Genomic DNA, 22,990 nt, shown 5'->3' with positions numbered 1-22,990 from the left:
ATAACACTGACTTATAAATATTGCAGAAAGTGCAAAAGATTATGGCTGTTTTCATGATGTGAAAATGGTCACTTCCAAACTTCCAAGGCCAATCAGCATCGGAGCTGATTGGCCTTGGTCAAGAAACATGTGACTAATTATCTTTTTTTTTCTCTTCTATATTGGGTCGTAACTATGATGTCAAATCAATTTTCTCTATCTTTAATTCCTATTCTCACTCCATTAAGATTAATATATTCTTTGATTTCTCAAGGTGACGAAAGAGTAAACCCCAATACTATGATGGAAAACCAAAACCAGGACTTGGAAAACTTGCAGGCCGAAAGACAAAAAAGATCAGCCTGGTGGATAAGAAAACACGCGCCTGCTGTGGAATCTTTTGCATATCGGATAGTAAGACATTTCTAACCCTTGCAATACTTTATGTTTTAATACCCTCTTTAAACCCACAGTGTTTAATATTTGATCACTGTTGTCTAATGTGAACGAAAACCAGTGCCACAGCAAGCGGCAAGACGACAGCTAAACATAGCGGTGACTACTAGGTGGGATTCCACTATGTAAAAGAAATACAAATTTCTCGTTCAATGATTTTTTAAAATAAAAGTTTACATTGCTATGATAGGTCATATATTTTTGCCTAGTATTGAAATCAATGTTTTTTTTTTTACAATTTTTTTGTGACACTAGGAGGCACTAAATATTACACACTGTCCTTTTAATATTCCAATTATCAATGGTGAGTAATATAAGTTAACTTATTGAAAAATCCCAGTAAATTCTCTCATAAAAAAAATCAGGTGAAAATTTAAAGTCAATTCGTTTGAATTGTAATTTATATACTTTTAATTGTTTTTTTTTTGGACATCCCCGAGGAATAAAAACTAAGCCAAAAATTAAAACAAATTCATACTATAAAATAACATTAAAACAACATAAATTGGGTTTAACCATATCAGTGATTATTTTGAAATCTGAAAATTTCCTAAATGATTTTAAAAAATAAATGAAAATGTTTTATATCGTATTAAACCACCAAATAATAATAATAATAATAATAGTAATAATGATAATAATAGTTGTAATAAAAATAATAATTCGGAATTATCCACCCATCCATTATCTGCACTGCTTATCCTCAGTAAGGTCTAGGGGGTGCTGGAACCCATCCCAGCTATCTTCGGGCAGTGGGCAGGGGACACCCTGAACTGGTTTCCAGCCAGTCACAGGGCACACAGAGACAGACAACTCACTCGCTCATTCTGACCTAGGGACAATTTGCACCGGCCAATCAACCTAAGATGCATGTTTTTGGAATGAGGGAGGAAACCAGGTTGCCCGGAGGAACCCTCCGCAAGCATGGGGACAACATGCAAACTCCACACAGGAGGTTTGATCTCATTACCTCAGACCTGTGCCGCACACGCGCTAACCACTGCACCGCCGTGCTGCCCGGAATTAGTCATCTATAATTTACAGTAACAACAACACATTTCATCATTAGATGACAAAAAAGTTTTAGTCTTAAATATTTTAAAAACCCTTGGAAAAATAATAAAGTGTCATATGTAATTTCCATTTACAATGCCAGGATTTGGCGGTAGTTTTAATTTTAGATGATTAAAAAAACGAATTGTTTTATAAACATCTGAGAAAGATTGAAAAATATGGTTAAAATACGTAGGTGGTCAACAGTAATTTACAGTTATAGTACCCACATTAGTCAGTAGAAAGCTGAAAACCTTCAACCTTAAATCTTTTATAAACGCATTCAAATGTGGAAGGACACATATTTTTTACAAACTCCAGATGTCATTTATGTTTTCCAGTTACGTTACCACAATTTGTCGCTAGGTAGCATAAAAGTTATTTTTTAAAATCAATTGTTTTAAATAGGCCTAAGAAAAATAGGAAAAATAAAAAAATAAAAAAAATAAAAAAATCATGCTAAGTACTCAGCTGCTGTGCCGCTGAGACAAAAACACATTCTATGAAATTATAAAAGTTTTGGAAACATTTTAAAAACATTTATCGGTCAGGGTGGCTCGGATCTCTTAACAACTAGAGTCGTAGGGGCACCAATTTCCCGTGGTGAATCTTGGGCAAGTACAGCCCGGTGGTGCCCATCCCTCTCCAGGCCTTGTTTGCGCATTTATTATTGGAAATGCTCTTTTAATGTTTGATTTTCATCGTTAAATTGTATACATGAAGCTTGAGAAACAAACTGGTGGTTTAAACCCCAGTGTGTAATATGTGACCAATAGATGGCACTGTAATGCCTCATGTGAAGGAAAACCAGTGTCGCAGAGTAGCAGCAAGATGTCAGACAAACATAGTGGCAACACAAGGCAGGGATTCCACTATGTATAAGAAATACAAATTTCTCAACCTGTTTAAAATAATAATAATAATAATAATTAAATAAATAATATTGGTAAGACAGTTTTTTTTATATTTTTGCCCAGTATCTAAATCAATGTTGTTTTTTTTCCTGAGAGAAAGTTTTTTTGTAACACTAGGAGGCATTAAATATTACACACTGTCGCTTTAATTTTTTTTCTTTCATTTCACTGTATGTATTTTTGTTTTAGTAAATGAGGAACATAATTCTGAAAAATAAAATAAATACAATTATTTTATTCGTATTATTTTTTAATTTTTTTAATTTTATTTTTTTTTACACATTTTCAACCCTTTTTTTGGGATTACAATTTCCTGGGTAAACACCCAGATAAGGGCAGCACGGCGGCGCAGTGGTTAGCGCATGTGCGGCACAGTTCATGTCTTGGGAACCTCCTGCGTGGGTTCAAATCCAGCTCCAGACTTCCTGTGCGGAGTTTGTATGTTCTCCCCGTGCTTGCGTGGGTTTCCTCCGGGCACTCCGGTTTCCTCCCACATTCCAAAAACATGCATTTCAGGTGAATTGGCTGGTCCAAAATGTCCCTAGGTGCGAATGAGCGAGTGAGTTGTCTGTCCCCGTGTGCCCTGCGATTGGCTGGCAACCAGTTCAGGGTGTCCCCTGCCCACTGCCCGATGATTGCTGGGATTGGCTCCAGCACCCCCGCAACCCTACTGAGGATAAGCGGTGCAGCTAATGAGATGAGATGAGACACCCAGATAATATTGCCTGATTGTCAGATCATTTTGCTAATTTTAAGGATTCTTTTAATTTACAATTCATATTTTTGTTGTTATGGTAAAATAAAAGGAATCCTTAAAGTCCCAGTGTTTGATATCTGACCGCTATTTTGTCTTTAATGCAACCAGTGTCACAGAACACTGCATAACAGCAAGATGATAGACGAACATTGTGGCCACCTCTTGGTCGGGATTCCATTATCTAAAATAGATACACATTTCTCCACCTAAAATATCAGTACCACAATTAATGTATTTTTGCCTAATATTCAAATCAATGCTTGTTTTTTACTGAATAAAGGTGTTTTTGTACCTAGAAGGCACTAAATATCATACACTGTCCATTTAACAAAAAGGGAAGTGTAACTCCGTCATGGGCAAAAAAGGAATATTATTTTGATGGTGCTGTTTTATTGATTTTGTTATATTTCTTGCATTTATTATGAGAACTTTTGTGTCTCTGTGGTTTGTGTTGTTTAATTGCTTAAGAAACAATGTTGTGTTGTCAAGCAGGTTTGGGGCGCCCCCTGGCGGGAAGGAGGATTAACAGAAATGGAAGTTTAAATTTGTAGTTGGTAAAAGGCAAAAAAGGAAGAACATTATGTATTTTATGGTGTTATTTCATTGTTTTGATGTTTGTAAACAGTTGACCTATCTATTGTGCATTTATTCATTTAAACTTTGTGATAATATTCAGTGGTTTGTGTTGTTATTTTTTAAACTCTTGAGAAATAAAGGTCGTTGTGATGTCAGGCAGGTTTAGGGCGTCCCCTGGCTGGTTGGAGGATTCACAAAAAAGGAGAAGAGGACAGCAGCACTTTGATGGCGTTGCTGAAAACCTTTCACCAGGAGAAAAAGAAACTGATGGACCAGGAGCAAGGACAAGAAGTAGAGGGAGGAGAAGAAGAAGAAGAAGAAGAAGAAGAAGACGACGACGATGAGGATGATGACGACGACGATGATGAGGTTCTTAAAAATATATTTTTTTCATTTATCAATTCCTTTTTCCCTCATTTTTCATTATTTCCCGTTTTTTCTTCTTTACAGTTTCCTTTTTAAAACATTTCAATCTTTATTTTTTTCATTTCATTTTTTCCCCTCAATTATTCTTTTTTTGTGATTCATTTTCTTTTTTCCTTTTCTCTCTCTTTTATTTATTTTTGTGTTTTGTGTTTTTTCTTTTTTTTTTCTTTTGTCATTTTCCCATTTCCCTCCTTTTTTTCGTTAGGTTTCCTTTTTCTCTTTTTTTCCTTTTTTGATTATTTTTTAAATGTATTTTTTATGTCCTTTTTAATTTTTTTATGTTTTGTCTGTTTTTTTTCTTTTTCAATCCCATTTCTATTCTCTTTTTTGTGTTTTCATTTTTATTCACTTTCTTTTCCTGCTTTTTGTCTTTCCCCTAGTTTTTAATTTTCCTGTTTTTTTCTTTCCATTTTTCTATCTCCATATTTAACTAGTTTGCTTTTTTTCCCTTTTGTTTTCCCTACCTTTCTTTTTCCACATGATTTATTGCCGATTTTTTTGTAGGAGGAAGAGGAGGAAGAAGAAGAAGAAGAGGAGGAAGAAGAAGAAGAAGAAGAAGAAGAAGAAGAGGAAGAAGAAGAGAACGAGGAAGAAGAAGAAGAAGAAGAAGGCACCGAAGCTCCCGGCGGGCAGCCGGAGACGGAGAAGGAGAGCATCTCCTCGGTGGGTGATTGTGAGACGGACGTGATGGAAATCAGCTGCAGGGGCGTCGGCATGACTCATCTGCCAATCATCGCCAACCTGGAGGCCACCAAGTTGGACCTGGGAGGTGACTTGTTTTCCATGGTCCAGAAGATGCTGCTTCGTCTTGTTCCTTTCTTTCAGACACTGAATTGTTATCCGTCTATGTTTTAACAAAACATTTCAATTGGTAAACTCTTTAAATGTAGTGCTTCTCAAATTAACTCTAACCCCATACCCCAACCAACACCATACCGCAACCATAGACTTAAAATCCAAGCCAAACCCCTACCCTAAACCTTAACCCTAAGGATGACCCTATACCTAACCCAAAAATTGTATTTCTAGTATATTCTATGTTTCAGAAAATTGGCTAAGAGTTCACATAGTTTGAAATCCTCCACTAGGATTTAAAACTGTATCTGGTTTCAAATTAATGTTCAAAACCCTCTTTGGGCTTTCAAAGTAGGGTTATAAAGCAGGGTTTCAAACCATGGTTTGGAACTAAACCAAAAGTTCAAATTAGAGTTTTGAAGTTGAAGTTTTAGGCCAAAGGTTTTTAAACAGTCAATTAGGTTTGAAATGAGGGCTTTAAACTGTAGATAGTTTTCGTTTTACTTTTTACACCTTTATTTCTGTGTACCGCGATACTACCCCGAGAATGCCCGATCTCGGAAAGTAAGCAGGGCTGGGCCTGGTTTGTACTCGGATTAGAGACCAACTGGGACTACCAGGTACTGTAAATAGGTCATTTGGCGCACGCTCTGCTGCGTCAGCACTGATTGTAACCCCTGGTACAGTTTGTTAAAATGGTAAATGGTCTGCATTTATATAGCGCTTTTCAAGTCAATGAAGACCTCTCAAAACTCCTTACAATGTGCTTCACACTTACCCATTCACACACTCACACACCAATAGCGGCCATGCAGCCATGCAAGGAGCCGATCTACTTATTGGGGGCATTAGGGACTCAGTGTCTTGCCCAAGGACACTTCGACATATAACATGGAGGAGCTGGGAATTGAACCTGCGATCTCTTGATCCCATGACGAGCGCTCTACCTCTTGAGCTAATGCCGCCCATTGGTGAAAAGTAATTTCCCTACGAGGACCAAATAAATTGAATTATGAATCATAAACTGCAATTACAGTTTCAAACCTTGAGTTCAAATTAGGGGTTCAAAGCAGGGATTGGTGCTAAAGTTAGGGTTTTAAACTAAATTTTAAACTTGAACTAGGGTTTCAAACTAGGGTTTTAAGCTGGAGTTTGTGTTCGACACCAGCCTTGGCCTATCAACCTAAGCCTATGGTTCAAGTAGCGTTTTGTGCTAAAACTTTGACTCTTTAATCTGCGGTTAGGTTTGTAAACTAGGGTTTTCAACTGCAGCTAGGGGTTCAAACTTATGTTTGAAATCTGCTTCACTTTTGTATTCTCCAAGAGAACAACATCCAGGTCATCCCCCCTGAAGCTTTCTTGGGCGTTCCCTATCTGGAATCCTTGGACCTGAGCAAGAACCAACTGGATGACAATTCTTTTGACCAGAACCCGCTGTCTGTGAGTTGCTTTGCACATACATAAATTTTGACTTCTTTCAAATTTAAAGAAATCAAAAGAGACAGTCAACGCCATCATTAAAATGAATGCCAACGAGGTAAAACCGCCAATTTCAAACCAGGGCAACTGCCTCCTTTGATAAAGAAGCATGCCCACTATTCCAATAGAGTTATTTTAAAAATGATTCGGGCACCTTGTCATGTTGAAGTTTTCAATTTAAGTGCTTAACCCCAACTATTGAGCCCAAAACCCTTATTTGAAGTCCTAACCCTAGTTTCAAACTCAAAATTCCATTCCCTAAACACTCCAACCCTAATCCTGAAAGCCTGAAAACAGCTTAAAACCTGAACTTGAAGCTCAAACCCTGGTTTAAAAAAAAAAAAGCTTACTCTAAACATGAACCTCAAACCTTGTACCCCTAGTTTTAGTTTTACCCGAAAGATGTTCTCGCTTACTAGTTTGAAACCCTAACTGCAGTTTTAACCCTAGTCGCAATCCCCAAACCTGATTTAAAGCCCTGATATGAAGACCAAAACCTAGTTTTAAATCCTAATTTGAAAAGCTGAAAAAATTAACCTTAATTCAAACCCCAAACCCTCTATCCTTGACCCTAAAAGTCTATTAACAGTTTGAAAAGCTAATAGAAAAGCCTAAACCTTACTTTTAAGCCTCAGAACTCTAACCCTATCCTTAACCCTCAATTTGAAATCAGACTAACAACAGGAATCCCCAATATGAAGCCAAATCATTAGTTTTACACCCTAATTTAAAATCATACAGCCTGTTTAAAACCCTAATATGAAACGTAAACCCTAGGTTTAAACCTTTAAACCTTAACCCCTAAACCCTAACCCTGAAAGCCTAAAAACACTTTAAACCCTAATCTGAAGTCCAAACCCTAGTCTTAAACCCTAGGAACTAATAACAGGATTTCAAACTAAGGCCTCATTTGAAACCAAAAGCTAGTTAATACTCCTAATATGAAGCCCAACTCAAGTAAAAATAAAACACCCAAAAACCTAATAAGCCTAACCCTAACTCCTAAACCCTCTAACCCTGAAAGACTCAAACAGTTTAAAACACTAATTTAAAACCCAAACTTTAGTTTTTGTTTTAAACTTAAACCCTTTTACCCAAGCCCTGAAAGCCTAAAAACATTTGAATCCCTAAAATGAAGACCAAGCCCCCGCCTTAAACCCTAGTTTTAAATCCTAAAGCCGGTTTTAAAACTTTTATTTGAAGCCCAACCCAGGTTTAAAAACCCTAACCATAACCTCTAACCCCCCCCCCCCAAAAAAAAAAAAAAACTTCAAACCCCAATATGAAGCCCAAACCCCAGTCCTAAACGATAGTTTGAAACCCTAAAGCCGATTTAAAACCCTAATATGAAGCCCAACCCAGGGATGAAAACCCCAACTCTAACCCCTTAACCCTTAGACTCAAACACTGAAAGCCTAAAAACAGTTTAAAACCCTAATCTGAAACCCAAACACTGTGGAAAGTGGTTGCAGGCATCATAGAATTTCTGCTTTTGAGCGCCAAGTTAAAAATACCCCAAACCCGTTGTGATAACAGAAGCACGCTAACTATTCTGAAAAACCTTGTGTCCACATTCCGTTAGGCGCCATGGAAGTGACTTTTCAATGTCATTGATCTTTGATTCCAAAACTTTTAAAATAAAAGGCGCTCATAATGCCCCATGATTAAAATAATTTGGGAACGGCGTTAACTCATCCCGACTAAGAATAACTTTAACTCAGACCTCAAATGCAACGCGCGCCAAATGTACACAAAGATGCTCAAATGTGGGGACACGCCCCCTCGGAAAGCCATTGGCCATCTCCGATCATATGGGAGGGAACGGGATTATTTTTAGTGGTATTTCTTTTTTTTTTAATCCAACCCGCACACATTTTAGTAATGAAAGAGGACGCATCTTTTAACTTTAAAGGTAACCACACTCCAAAAACATTTGGGTTAAAAAGAATGCAAAACGGGGTCAAAAATCGACCGATTTATCATTTGGATCGATTTAGTCAGACGTTCTGGGTAGTTTGATGTAATTATTGTGATCTTAAATTTAAAGTGCAAGAAAATAAAGTTCACATTTTCCTCTGTTCTTTTGTACAAAAACCCTTTTTGTGTGTGGTGGTTAAAACATTCAACTTATCTTAAAAGTACAGTGTGTAATATTTAGTCGTAGTGGTACAGTACTTTTTTTTTTTCCAAAAACGTTAAAAAAAGATTTGAATAATAGGCAATATATACCTGAACTATCACCCATTACCATTCATTATCTGCAGGGTCGCGGGGGTGCTGGAGTCCATCCCAGCTGTCTTCGGGCAGTGGGCAGGGGATACCCTTAACCGGGTGCCAGCCAGTTGCAGGGCACACAGGGACAGACAATTCACTCGCTCATTCACACCTAGGGACAATTTGGACCTGCCAATTAACCTAACATGCATGTTTTGGGAATGTGGGAGGAAACCGGAGTGCCCGGAGGAAACCCACTCAAGCACGGGGAGAACATGCAACCCTGCACAGGAAGGCTGGTAGCTGCACTTTAACCCATGACATCAGAACTGTGCCGCGGACGCGCTAACCACTCAGCTACTGTGCTGCCCCCTGAACTATCACACTAAAATCATAGGTCGAGAATTTTGTATTTTACATCGTGGAATGCCTGCCCAAGGTCGCCGCTATGTCTGTCTGGCAGTTTTCTGCCTCGCTGTGATTTGTGGCATTGGTTTTCATTCGCATTAGACAATACTGTGCCATCTAGTGACCAAGGATAGCCCATTGTGGCTTTAAAAAAAGCCCTTTTTTCTCTTTATAACACGCTTCAACTTTGGGGTTGTTAGATATTAATTGATGTAACTTCTTCCGGGGCAAATTGATAAAAAACAAGTCACATTTTTTTCGCGGCTGCCTTGAGAAACAAGCAAAAACTTAACCTAGGGTTCAAAGTACGGCTTAAACTTTAATTTGAGCGCTAGGTTTAATTTTGAACGGTAAATTCAAACACCTTCCCTTGCTACTGTTCAAAACACTAATTTTAGCCGTAAAGTCAACTTTAAACCCCAATTCGAACCCTAAGCTTGGTTTAAAACTTTAGTATGAAACCCAAAATAAATTTTAAAAACTTTCTTTCAAACCTTAGCTACATTTTATTCCATAACTCTGCTATACTAAGTTAATTTGAACCCTTGGTCTTGTATAAAACCCTAAATTGAAACCCAGGCTGAGGTTCAAAATCCTAGTTGAAACCAGAGCTGTAGTTTAAAACCCTAGTTTTAGAGCTGTACTAGTGTTTTAAACTACTGCTATGGTTTCAAGCTAGGGTTTTAAACTAAACTTAAAGCAGTGTTTTGGGCTAAAATTACAACACGCCCCAAATTTGTTTTTTTTTGTCATAAATTGATATTTTTAAAATTAAAATGAGTTAAAAAATTTTGACAAATCAACCAATATGCTGGAATTCTAAAAATTGAAAAATAAATAAATAAAAAAAACAAATAAACCATAGCACCTATCTTCAACAAATAAATAAAAAACACCAGTTTTTGTTTTTTTCCAAAAACAAAACTGCCCTTTTTTGTGGAGTTGGTGGAGTTTTTTTGTATATTAGGGTTTCGAACTTAAACTGGTTTTCATTACGGGTTTAAAGCAGGGTTTCGCTCGGGTTTCAAACTCTGGTTTTAAACTCTGGTTTTAAACTGTTTCATGAAAAGTACTCCTTTTCATTTTTCAGAACCTGACCTCTCTGAAAAAGCTGAAGTTGGATGGCAACCGGCTTTCGAGCATCTCGGCACTGCCGCCGTCGCTGGAAGAGCTGAGCTTAAACGACAATCAGCTACTTAGCCTCCACCCTGACTCTTTTGCTGGTAGACCTACAGGGAGGGAGCATTCCCTATGCAGGTAAAATGTGGTAAAACGTTTGTTGAATGCATTTAGGGCTGACGAACTTACTGAAGCTGGAGTTGGAGGGGAACGTCCTCCACGAGGGTGCGGTCTCTCCTCGAGCCTTCAAGGCGCTCAAGGGCCTGCGACATCTTAAACTGGAGAAGAACCAGTTCCGGTCCATCCCGACTGGACTTCCCCGTTCGTTGGAGGTGAAATAAAACTTAAAACACAAGACTTTGAATTCACCAAACATTTTTTTCAGTGTTTTTTGAACAAGTCTCAGTTAGAATTAAAGTAGCGAACTTGGGTGAGGATTGAACCTGTGTAACAGGTGAGCTACTGGGAATGCAAATTTATTGAGACATTTTCCTTTTTATACCATAATACAGGGGTGGGCAGCTATTTGGAGTCGTGGGCCACATTGGGTTCAAGAATTTGGCCATGGGGCTGATCCCAGAGAGATACGTTTTTTCAATAAATATACATGCAGACATCTACATGTTTCTTTATATTCGTTTTTAAATAGATACGTTTTATCAAATTGGTTTTGAAACGCTCATTTCTAAAGCAAAATAATATACATTATTGTATTAGGTCCCCGTTTTAAGCACTTAATTTTATATTTAGTTGTTTTTTATTACGTACTGTTACTTGTATTTTGTATTTTTCTGTTCTTCTTTTCACTAGACTTTAGAAATGGATGACAATCTCCTGGAAGAGGTTTCGGATCAGTCTTTGAGGGGCCTGGGCCACCTGCGAACTCTGGACCTGAGTCACAACCGCCTTCGTGACGATGGCGTGGCCCAATACGTCTGGACCCGACTTCGGTACCAAAAAACGTGCAAAACTCTCCCGATAAATTGCGTTCTTGGAAAAAGAAAATTACGCCACGTGACAAAAACGCTCTGAAATGCGCATGCTGCAGTTTATGTGTCAGCCACTAGGGGCAGGCCGGCGTTTCTTGGAAATGTTCTGATTCTACCGCCCTGCGGTCTGATTGGCCTGAAGGATGATGGCGGTGTAAATTTGTGGCAGATAAGAAACATTAGCTGACTGATCGTTTTGCGATTTTTAACATCTGCGCCAGCACGACGGCCTAGGATCAAAAAGAGTTTGCGCACGCACCCAAATGAAAGCTTACGCTTGCTCCATTATCAGTGTCAGTCAACGTGAATTATGTCGCCATGTTCCACTGTCCCTTATGCATGCACGCGTGCACGTTCACAGGCATGGAGGTGTGTGTGTGAGCATGTTTGAGTTGTGTATAAATATAGTTAATTCCTCTGGGTTTTGCTATCGCTCCCTGGGATTCTTCTGAACCGCAATGGGAGCTTCTGGGAGAGTTGAGGAGAAAGTAATACGACATCAAGAAAGAGAGACAAGCACTTTAAAAAACAGCAAATGATTTGATCGAAATCTACAAAAAACATAACTGTCAACCCCCAGCAATTGCTCCCCTTATTTATGATTGCGATTCCCATTATTAAACAATAGTAAACCTTACAAACACGCAAGTTTATTTGATTTATCCCTTACAGTAAATTTTGTGTTGCTAATTATACTTAGCAGTGCAGGATTTCGCAGACTTCATTTGGTCTAGTCAAGTCAAGTCATGTTTATTTATATAGCCCTTAATCACAAGTCTCAAAGGGCTGTACAGACTACTAACTACCATTACACCATCCTCTGAACTAAAATCTACCTGAGGACAAAGAAAAAAGCAAATATTAGCCTGAGGAAAATGAAGAAACCTTGAGAAGTGGCAACACATGAGGTAATCCCCTGTTAAGGATGACCAGGCTCCAATAGATGTCGCGAGGGCATCAACAGACAATAAACAGATCTAATCAACATGAAATATAGGTAATAAGAGAGACAGCTTCCTGTTCCAATATTTTGACCAATGCAGCAGGTTCTAGATTATGTTGTACGTCTGGTTCAGGTGCCAGTATGATGGCTCAAAATGCATGCACCGTACAACAACCGGGGTCATCCTTCTCCTTCAGGTATTAGAAGGCAAGAATATGGGGTCAACATCACAAGTAAGCTAATGAATATAAGTGTGTTTTAAGCCTAGATTTGAACACTTCCATTGAGGTTCCAGATCAAATATCAGAGGGAAGAGCATTCCACAGCCCCAGGGTCCAACTGGAGAACGCTCTCGAACCTGCGGATTTCTTCTTGGGTCTTTGGATCACTGGTAGACCAGCGTTTTCCGAGCAAAGGCTTCGAGCAGGAACAGAGTGGGAAATAAATCAGAAAAATATGAGGGGGCAAGTCAATGCAAAATTGTGTGTAATACCAACAGAACCTTAAAATCACATCCTAAACTGAGAGGGAGCGACTGCAAGGTTAGCTAAAACCGGAGTACTGTGTTTAAACTTTCTTGTCCTAGTTAAAAATCTTCCGTGCAGCATTTCGTACCAGCCGCAAACTGATGCTCGACTTCAGGAGACTGGAGAGTAGTAGTAGTATATTACAGTAATCGAGACAGGAGGTAACAAACACGTGAAATATAATCTCGGCATCAGACTGGGACAACAGTTTTTGCAATGTTGCAAAAATGGAAAAATTTATTTTAGTAGTCATTTTAAGAAGGTTTTACTCTGCAACAGAAACTGTCACAATTTAGTTTAAAATAAATGTTTTACTAACACATTTGCTAGTGTACCACGACAATATTAGCAGTCCGCTGTCACGAACCAGGACAGGAAACAGAAATGAGAACCCAATCGCGTAACGTTACTCACAATTTATTGGGGAGAAGAGGAATGCGCACACACTCAATCGGGGGATCGATGGTCGCAGAAGTAGATTGAAATCAAACAGATCGGGCCAAAAATAAAACTGGATCAAAACACAGACAAATTCACAGGACTTGGCATATCACACAGAGTCTAGCAGGAGTTTCGCTCTGACACCAGGCAACTTGCAAGACCGCGTTTAAGTAGTCCGGCAGCAATCTTTCAACGCGTTTCAGCTAGTGTCAGTGGGCGGGGCAAATTGGGCGCCGTGGCAACTGTGACAGAACCTGGCGCCACACGGCGGGGACCAATTGGGCGCAATGGAAACCATGACATCTACAAGGACATAGTTGTCTGTTACTGATGGAACAATCTGGATTAGAGCCGAAAAGCGCAAGACAAGATCAGTCTGACAAAAATAAACGGTTTTTTTTTTTCGGTTCAAAGATTTTCATACAGTGTTCAAAAATGTAGATATTTAAATACCTCAAATACCGTATTTTCCGCACTATAAGGCGCACCTAAAAGCCTTTATTTTTTCAAACGTTGACCATGCACCTTACAATACAGTGCGCCTTATTTATGGATCAATATTAAGTTGCAAAGTCTTGCAACTAATGCAGCAGCCGCCGACTAGATTTTCCCCCAAACGCAAAGTAGTCCGCGGTGTACGCTGGGATTTATTTACCAGCGTTTCATTGGCTAACCAATGTGTCATTTATCATTTGAATCGATCACTATTGGCTAAAGTTATTCGTAGGTAAAGGAGCGGATCCTTTTTATCATTTACAGGCTCGCATAGGCTAAAGGGGCAAAACAAAGCATGCAACTGGCCGAAAAAGATGTGTCAATCATCAGTTGAATCGATCACTATTGGCTAAAGTTATTCGTAGGTAAAGGGGGCGGATCCTTTTTATCATTTACTGGCTTGCATAGGCTAAAGGAACAAAACAAAGCCTGCAATTGGCCGAAAAAGATGACTGTGAATAGCATGTTGGGTAGAACTACGCCATAGAGATAACAAAATTTTACTATTCTGTAATGTATTTGTAAATATTTTACTCTCCTGGATTTACTACACTCACGGATATAAGAGGACCATGGTTGCACATTATTATTGAACACAACGACTTCGGTGAGCTACTCCGGCTATATATTTTCCCAGTATCTTGTTTCAGACTGAACTCGATGTTTCTGTGATAAGCGGTGCAGATAATGGATGGAATGGAGGGTCTATTTTAGAATTAAACTCAATTCCAAGTGTTTATTGTCATATGCACAGTAAAGTTGCGAGCGAAAAAGAAAATAGAAACTAAGGAACGGTTGGCATTTCTTGAATCCCAAGACTTTAACCTTCCGAATGATATTTGGAACGATGCATTTGAGTGACATAGTACGGACACCGCATCCGCACGTGTCTACGACACGTATTTGCTTCTTTGCAAGCTTTCGGAATTTTAAGGGGGTAATAAGTTTGACTGAACTATCTGACTGTTTTGTTGACGTTCCCATTGTAGCGCCTTATAATCCGGTGCATCTTATGTATGTCAAATATAGGACTAAAAACTATTTTTTCGGGGTGCGCCCTATAACCCGGTGCGCCTTATAGTGCGGATAATACGGTATATGCAAAAAATACTGTGATTGTTTCCACTGCTCACCAAATTTCAGCTCAGTTGCTGCGTCCCGTGTTTGCAAAGTGCGGTTTATGTAGCATAGCAAAAACTAGAGATTTATATTATACATGGATAAATACAACTTTGGGGATTTTTCCCAGAAAATAAAACGGAAATGTCTTAAGAGACTCAACCAAAACACATGAGCAATTAAAGTTCACTGTTAAGAGACCTTATGAGAAATCCAATAGAACAAACTTTAAACACCTGAAAACGCTAGTCATGCTCCCGGAGCAATTTCATCGGGTGAGGGGTTGGGCTGGGTGGATCTCTGCGCAAATAGCGCACTCCCCTAAGTACATGTGTATCTTTTTGCAGTATATTGTGACCTTTTTACCAACAAAGTTACAATATGTAACTGTGATTGTTTTTGACCTATGCAGGCGACTGGAATCCTTGGACCTTTCTGATAACCAGTTAACATCTCTGGCATGGCCCCTTCCCCGCCGTCTGCTGGAACTGGACCTTCGAAATAACAACATTAGCCGCGTCCCGACGAGCGTCTTCCGCCACCTTCGACCGGGACTTCGGCGCTTGGACCTGTCCCACAACGCCTTGCAGGACCAGGGCATGGTGCGGGAATCCTTTGTGGGAACATTACGTTCCCTGGTAGAGCTCCGCTTGGACGGCAACCAATTGGAGGAGGTTCCTCGTTGGGTTCGCCAGTTTAAGAACCTGCAAGTACTGAGGCTGGACAGCAACTATATCAGGTTGGATACAAAGCGCACCTGATTAAGAAGCCGCATGCTAGAATTCAAGGAAGAAACTCAACTTTCTTTTTGTAAAAGCCACACCGGATTTTAAGCCGCAGGCTTCAACAGCCATGAAAATCAACTCACTCATGTCCAATTTTACAGGTTTTAAAAAAATCACAGGGGAAATGTCTAGTACAGAAAACATATTGTACTACTGTCAATCTTAAGAATCTCAAGCAGCAGACATTATTATTTAAATTTGCATTAACATATTTGCAATAGTCCAACAACAACACTTTTAAAACAAAATTAAATATATTGTACACATGGTGCGCCATGTGACTAATCTTACGCTTTCCCATCCATTGCACACATGACTAAGTGATTGAAAGAGAGCTACTACCACAGAAAAAAAAATAATTTAAATGCCCACACTGGTTACTAACTAAGGAGGGGTTCGCGATAATTACGTGTATCGGGTTTACAGTTATTGGACTGAAAACAGCCTAATATGACGTCACAGTTTTTGGCCAGAATCGGAAAAATGTATCCAATAATTAGTCATCTGCTGCAAAACTAAAATATTTAGACCAGCTGGCACTTTTTGTTACAGAGATTCCAAGCATTTACAGTATATATAATTTTTGAATAAGGTGGCTGACAATATCAAGTATATAGTTTTTGCTTTGTCAAGAGATAATTTGGTTCTTCAGTATTTTTTTTTCATATTTTACTATATTTTTCCTTCAACTGTTAGAGATTTACACTGCAAAAATTCAAATAATTAATTGATTTTCCAAACGGGTCACGGGACAATGAACTCTTATTTGTTTGTAAACATTGTGACATATCCGGTGGGCGGCGCTTAGCCTAGACGCAAAAGGGTATTTGCGCTGGTCAGAAGACAGAGAAAAAGTATGCAGTTGTAGCTGCTATTTGTGTGTTTGTGTGCAAGAATTGGAGAAAAAAACCTGAGTGATCATAAATTGAAGTTTTACAACAGGGGTCAGCAACCTTTCCGGTGCGGAGTGCCACTTTCAAATTTCCTTGTAAATCAGTGTGCCGCACTAAGATTAATGACTCGCACAACATTTTTTTAATATCCAACAGCGCTGTCATTTTACACCATTCCAAACATACAACATGGACAGTGATCTTAAACTGCTTTGTTAAACAAATTAAGTTATTAAATGTACTGTGCTATCTCAAGAGCAGATAATTAGTATATAAAAATCTACTGCCACCCACTGATATAGATGACTATTACAGTTCCTCGTCTAAAGAGTGCAAAAATACTGAATAATGGCCTGATTTATTGGAAAGATAAATATCTAACAGCACACTAGACAAGGTCTCACGGCACACTATTGGGCCCCGGCACACTGGTTGAAAAACACTGGTATAACTGACCAATTTATCTTCCACTATTCTTGTTTATCAATTAACTAAAATATGAATGTGAACAACATGTGGAAAGGCCTGTAGCCATTCTGACTTCAACTTTTTACCACAAGAATGAACCAGAATCAACCATTCTTCATCAACTATAAACTACATTCAAAAAACAAGTAATATGGTCAGCTAACTGTACCATTCATCAATGATATCTTGTTGCAGAAAATATCAAAACTTGAAATAACAGCAGCAATGCAGAAGGCACAAGCAATATTCGCCCTCAGTCAATGGTTTTCCGTGCTTTGCTATTCAGGGAGCAATTTACTAGATAGCTTCAGTGTTTTTTTTTTGGTTTGAACAAATTTATTGACACTAATAACAGAAAACAATCATGACAATCTCAACAGCAATTAAGCACATTCACAATATTATATTTCAATATGACGTTTTTAACAGCAAACACAATGTGAGGTTTGAACAACCCTTCTCGAAAATCTTAATAGCAATCAAGCATATTCACAATTTCATTATATAACTTTGTTAGTGTCAATAGATCCGTCCAGGCCAAAGTCGATTGCTTCAGTGGTGGTGTTTTTAGCAGCGACAAAGGTTTTTAGGGTCTGTGTTTGTTTGCTACCTGGACACATAAAGTCATGTTCATGTTTCGTCTCGTAATGACGTAAAACACTTGATGCGCGAGGTACAACGCTCTCGAGGCATGATGCACAAAGCCCCAGTCATCTGTCCACGCTGGCTGGAAAGAACGAGATGTTTTCGCTCGAGGAGCCGTCATGATTCGTTCTTTTATCGCGCGCGTGTGTTTCTTTGGCTGGGTTAAGACATGGAGCTCTCCTTTGCGAGGAGCTGCGCTGACATACGGAGGGTGCTAACGTAAATGGTAAATGGTCTGCATTTATATAGCGCTTTTCAAGTAAAGCTTCTAAATAACACGGTGCGCAACTGAAAATTTCTAAATTTCAGGTAAATGCGCTTAAAAAAAAGAAAAAAATCATTATTATTTTGCCGTTCGCTTGCGTGCCACTGGTTAACCCCTCGCGTGTCACTGCTGTCACGCGTGTCATAGGTTGCCGAATCCTGTTTTACAGGATCCCAGCGGACACTCCTGATCAAAGAAAAAAGAAGAGTCGTGCATGAAAGTGAAAAGATTGGACCGAGGCACTCATCAAAATGCTTGTATTTGCTGCGCACACTTCGCATCAAGTAAAATAAATTAAATGTTTATGATTGTACCTTTCGAGTCCATATTACTTGTTGTATGGGCAAAGTATCTTGTTATTTCCTTAGCTTGAGCTAACGGTTAGTGTGTAGCCCAAATATCGACCAAAGCCGTGCAAACGTTGCGTGGGTCGAAAATAAAATCAGGCACGCATTGCAAAAGATCGTTCGGCATATCATGAATACATTAAAGCAAAAAAAAAAAACAATAAATACATGAATAATTAAATGTATCTAATTAAATACTTGTATTCCAAACAAATGTTTGCAATGCGTGCCTGTTTTGTTTTCGACCCAAGCAGTGTTTACAAGGCTACAGATGGCATTTAGGCTACATGCTAACAGCTAGCTGAAACTAAGGAAATAACAAGATACTTTGCCGATGTAACAAGTAATATGGACTTGATAGCAAAAATCATAAATGTTTATTTTCTCTTACTTGAAATTAAGTGTGCTCCGCAAACCCGAGCACTTTAAAAGAGTCCCTCGGTCTAATGGTTTTGCTTTAATGCACAACTCTTGATTTTTCTTTGATCGGGAGTGTCGGCTGGGATTAAACCTCAATTTATTTATTTATTTATTTATTCTTTAATTCTGGCAAACAAATACACAGCATGACAACAACTAGCAGTTATTTTGCTCAATCTTTTAACCAACGGGAGAATCATTTTGCCTCCAGCTTCGATTGTGACGTCACGTAGGCTATGAAAGGGTCTTTGAGAAGGAGCATAATGATCTGTATTTTTCTGCTTACAGGTCGGTGAGGCAGTGGGGAGTGTGTCATCCTGGAAATTCTGGCTCCACTTTGTCTTCAGTTCACTTAGAAGAGAACCTTTTGGACCCTGACCAAATCCCCTCCAATGCCTTTACGTGTCTCACCAATGCAAAGGGACTCGTTATCTTTCCACAACGAGGAGATTTTTCCGATATCTAAACGTCAACACAATCTCATCACTATCAACAGGAAAAGTTAAGACTGTTTCATTTTCAAAAAAGACCACAAATCTGTGCATTTCAAAAATGCTCTGAATGACATGCACTGAAAAAAAACATCTTTTTGCAAGGGCGATGCTGACATTTATGGCCTCGTAAATGTTTCTGGATGATATATGCGGATAAAATTGTACTCTTTCTTTTTTAACTGTGTAAAAACTAATATTTTTTTAAATTATCCAAACACATTTAAAAATGCTATATATCTTCTGTATTTTTAAAGCCACAGTGTGTAATATTCGACCGCTAGAGGGCACAGTGTTGCACTGTAATGCTTGTTCCAAATGAGCACAGCTTAGGAGCAAGATGCCAGAAAAACATGGCAGCAACCTCTGGGTAGGGATTCCACTTTGTAAAACAAATAAAAATTTCTCGACCTATGATTTTTTAAAATAAAATTTAACATTGGTATGATAGTTCATGCGCAGTACGGCAGCGCAGTGGTTAGCACGTGTGCTGCATATTTCTGAGGTCACAAGATGGAACCTTTGTGGAGTTTGCATGTTCTCCCGTGCTTGCGTGGGTTTCCTCCGGGCACTCCGGTTTACTCCCACATTCCAAAAACATGCACGTTAGGTTAATTGCCCTGTCCAAATTGTCATTAGGTGTGAATGAGCGAGTGAGTTGTCCGTCTCTGTATGCCCTGTGACCGGCTGGCAACCAGTTCAGGGTGTCCCGTGCCCACTACCCGAAGATAGTTGGGATGGGCTCCAGCACCCCCACGGGCCGCGACCCTGGTGGTCCAGATAATGGATGGAGGGATGGATGATAGTTCATGGATTTTTGCCTTAGTATTCATATCAATGTTTTTTCTGGCATGAGAGTTCTTTGTACTACTTGGAGGCACTAAATATTACACGCTGGCCCTTTAATATTCCAATAAATCAAAGGTGAACAATATAAGTTAATTCATTGAAAAATCCAAGTAGATTCTCTCATACAAAAAACCACAATTGAGAAATCCCAGTAAATCCATTTAAATTGTGATAGATTTTTTCAAGGCAGCACGGCGGCGCAGTGGTTAGCGCGTGTGCGGCACAGTTCTGAGGTCGTGGGAACCTCCTGCGTGGGTTCAAATCCAGCTCCCGGCCTTACTGTGCGGAGTTTGTATGTTCTCCACGTGCTTGCGTGGGTTTCCTCCGGGCACTCCGGTTTCCTCCCACATTCCAAAGACATGCATTTCAGGTGAATTGGCCGGTCCAAATTGTCCCTAGGTGTGACTGAGCGAGTGAGTTGTCTGTCCCCGTGTGCCCTGCGATTGGCTGGCAACCAGTTCAGGGTGTCCCCTGCCCACTGCCCAATGATTGCTGGGATGGGCTCCAGCACCCCCTCGACCCTACTGAGGATAAGCGGTGCAGCTAATGAGATGAGATGAGATGAGATTTTTTCAAAAGTAGTAGTTCTTTCGATAACCCGGAAAAATAAAAACAAAACAAAATGTATCAAAGAACCAAATTGTATGCCAAATGGCAGATACATTTTCCTTATTATTATTATTTTTTCATAAACTTAAGATATTCTTAAAATAAGAACATCTGCGAAATCAGGTAATATTGCCCATTTTAGTTCGGATTTATCTTATTCTACAAATAAACTATTCAAATTATCTAAAAGTAAGAAAACTTGATAATAAAAAATGGCAATGTTTTTATTTTGCAGTGTAGCATTAAAGAGCTTAATTTTGGTTTAAAATCACCAGTACGGGTCGATAATATGTTTAGTGGATACAATAACCGTCTGCAAAATGTTCACAGTAATGTACTAACTTTTTAAAGTTACATTCGTATATAACATTTTTTTATTAGACTATACAGGTATGTAAGTCTATTCTAATTTAGTATTGGCCCAGTACACATGCTGAGATGTATCCTGCTCATGTTTTCTTCAAGGACAACTAGTAGCAAAATTTAAACAACTTCCATTAATCAAAAAAGGAATTCAGTTTTATTTACCTTTGGTGTGCATGCTTTCATTTGGTGAAGTGGAGTGGATGCAGGGGTTGGGCCGGAATAGAATTCAAACAGATTTTATAACTTCCACTTGTGAGGATTGTAGACCTCTTGGAAGATGTTCTTGCTTTAATAGCCTCTTTTCTTTTAAATGTTACATTTGTTGCTTGGTTACGGCTATATGTCACGAGGTGTCGGACAGATCCAAGCTAGGGACACAAGGGATGTTGTCAAACCCCACTAACGGGGGCATTTATTAAAACAGCCACAACAAAGGACAATATTAGCAAAAAAAGGGGGTGTGGGACTGAGACTGCTGAGGAGGAGACTTTGAGAGGAAGGCTTGCGAGGGAAATCAGAGAGTGGCTCTTGGAGTGGGGGAAAATCTTGAATGGAAGATTTGGAAATAACTTTGAGGAAGATGGCTTGGGTGTACGGTTATGGGATGAAAAAGGAACCGGAGGAGGTAATTGGTGTGACAGGTCTTGGAGTTGGCAAAACTGAAACGTGGAGAGAATTCATAACATCTTTGTGAAAGACTCATTACCAAATATCTTGAACATTTGTTTTCTGTTATCGCAGCCTTGGCTGGCCCAACTCTCTACTCGGTTCAGGGTCACACGGATTTTGATTTTATTGTGCCGTAATAAATCAACAATTTAAACCTGCATTTTGTATCAACTTCGGTTGTCTCAGTGTGATTCTAAAATTGGTTTGATGATCTGAAAAATTGTCATTGTAACCCTGGTCATTGACATTTCCATGCCTCTTTCATCCTGCTGTCTGTCATGTTTGTTTTTTGTTTCTGGTTTCTTTGCTATTTTGCTTCTTGCGTTTTTCCAGTTCCAGGTTTGCAAAAATATGCAAAAAACACAAAAATCCCAAAGGGGGCAAATACTTTTTCCACGTCACTGTATATGACATTGATAACAAGGGTCTGAAAAACATTGTATTCCACATCATAACGTGAAACTATCGTAAGCTAAGGACGTCGTAACCCAGGAGTCTACTGTACTTCCTTTCGTCTCCATAGAGTTTTGCTTCTGTTTGTGTCCGATTCACACAAATAAATTTCCCTGTCGACACCTCCGGCCTTTACCACCAGCACTCGACTCCCGCACGTTGACACATTAATTGTGAGTTACCGTCAAAGCGATGTAGCATTTCATCATTCATGAATTATTTACTCATTACTGGAACTCGGTCCAAGAAAATCCCATCCATCGCTTGACCTTGTAATTAGCTGACGTAGCGCTAAGCCGACAAATCCTCTCATGTGGCCAGCAGCGACTCTGCAAATCGCTTTGGAAAGCTTGAAGTTTCTGTGCCGTCATCTACCAAATGTCCGGTGCACACGCCCCTGGAGATTATTCAAAAATTGAAAGGAAAAAATTATTTGCAAGAAAGAGAGATGAAAGGTGGTAAAGTGTCCCTATTGAGGTAGGTTAGACGCCTCATACAAACTTTAGTCAGACCTCATCCATCAGCCAAAAATAAAACATCTGCAGTGTAGTGATGAAAACCGTTCAGAAAAACCGGGTGTCCTTAACATATTTTAATAATAAATCGCTCAGAAATCAAAAAAGATCGTGATCTCCAAAAATTGAAAGATCGTTGAATCGTCTAAGAGGCCTATTCTACTCTGGCCTGGATACAGCGCATATTTACGCTAACATAACCGCTGGCTGGATCGGCAAATAGCTAACTTTGATGGCCAGCTTAACTTTATCCACAAGCATCAATTAACCAATACATGCTATTTCTTATAGCAGCTAATACAGTACTAGGGTCACAAATGCTTACTACTTATACTGACATTGTGGATGCAATCGGAAGCTGAAATACCATCCCTTTGAGGGTCAGCTTTGTTTTAGCCACTTGTACCACTTCAGCAGCTAATGTGATATATTTTGTCAGCTAAAGTTAGCGTCACTAACGCTAACCATTAATTGCTTTGGGTATTGAGGATGCAACCGGTAGCTGCGTTAACAAATAGCATTGTT

General features: G+C 39.2%; 1 protein-coding gene across 1 annotated transcript; it reads left to right on the top strand.

The window, feature by feature from the left end:
• Positions 1 to 257: 257 nt before the first annotated feature.
• Positions 258 to 21,657, top strand: LOC148370403 (extracellular matrix protein 2-like). Its single transcript, XM_088330121.1, has 9 exons — positions 258 to 393; positions 3,892 to 4,104; positions 4,666 to 4,930; positions 6,281 to 6,396; positions 10,148 to 10,280; positions 10,351 to 10,508; positions 10,987 to 11,126; positions 15,103 to 15,429; positions 18,802 to 21,657. The coding sequence occupies exons 1-9, from the start codon at positions 280 to 282 to the stop codon at positions 18,977 to 18,979; spliced, it is 1,644 nt and encodes a 547-aa protein (XP_088186247.1). The 5' UTR covers positions 258 to 279; the 3' UTR covers positions 18,980 to 21,657.
• The last annotated feature ends 1,333 nt before the right edge of the window (positions 21,658 to 22,990 follow it).

The sequence above is a fragment of the Urocampus carinirostris genome, chromosome 3, assembly GCF_059441175.1.
Source record: "Urocampus carinirostris isolate Australia breed hairy pipefish chromosome 3, RoL_Ucar_1.0, whole genome shotgun sequence".
Classification (NCBI taxonomy): domain Eukaryota; kingdom Metazoa; phylum Chordata; class Actinopteri; order Syngnathiformes; family Syngnathidae; genus Urocampus; species Urocampus carinirostris.
The sequence above is the reverse complement of the archived record's forward strand: the minus strand, read 5'-3'. Positions and strand labels throughout refer to the sequence as shown.

Coding starts and splice junctions, on each gene's coding strand:
- LOC148370403 (XM_088330121.1), top strand. CDS start 280: ATGATGGAAAACCAAAACCAGGACTTGGAAAACTTGCAGGCCGAAAGA. Junction 11,127..15,102: donor TACGTCTGGACCCGACTTCG/GTACCAAAAAAC, acceptor TGACCTATGCAG/GCGACTGGAATCCTTGGACC. Junction 15,430..18,801: donor CTGGACAGCAACTATATCAG/GTTGGATACAAA, acceptor TTCTGCTTACAG/GTCGGTGAGGCAGTGGGGAG.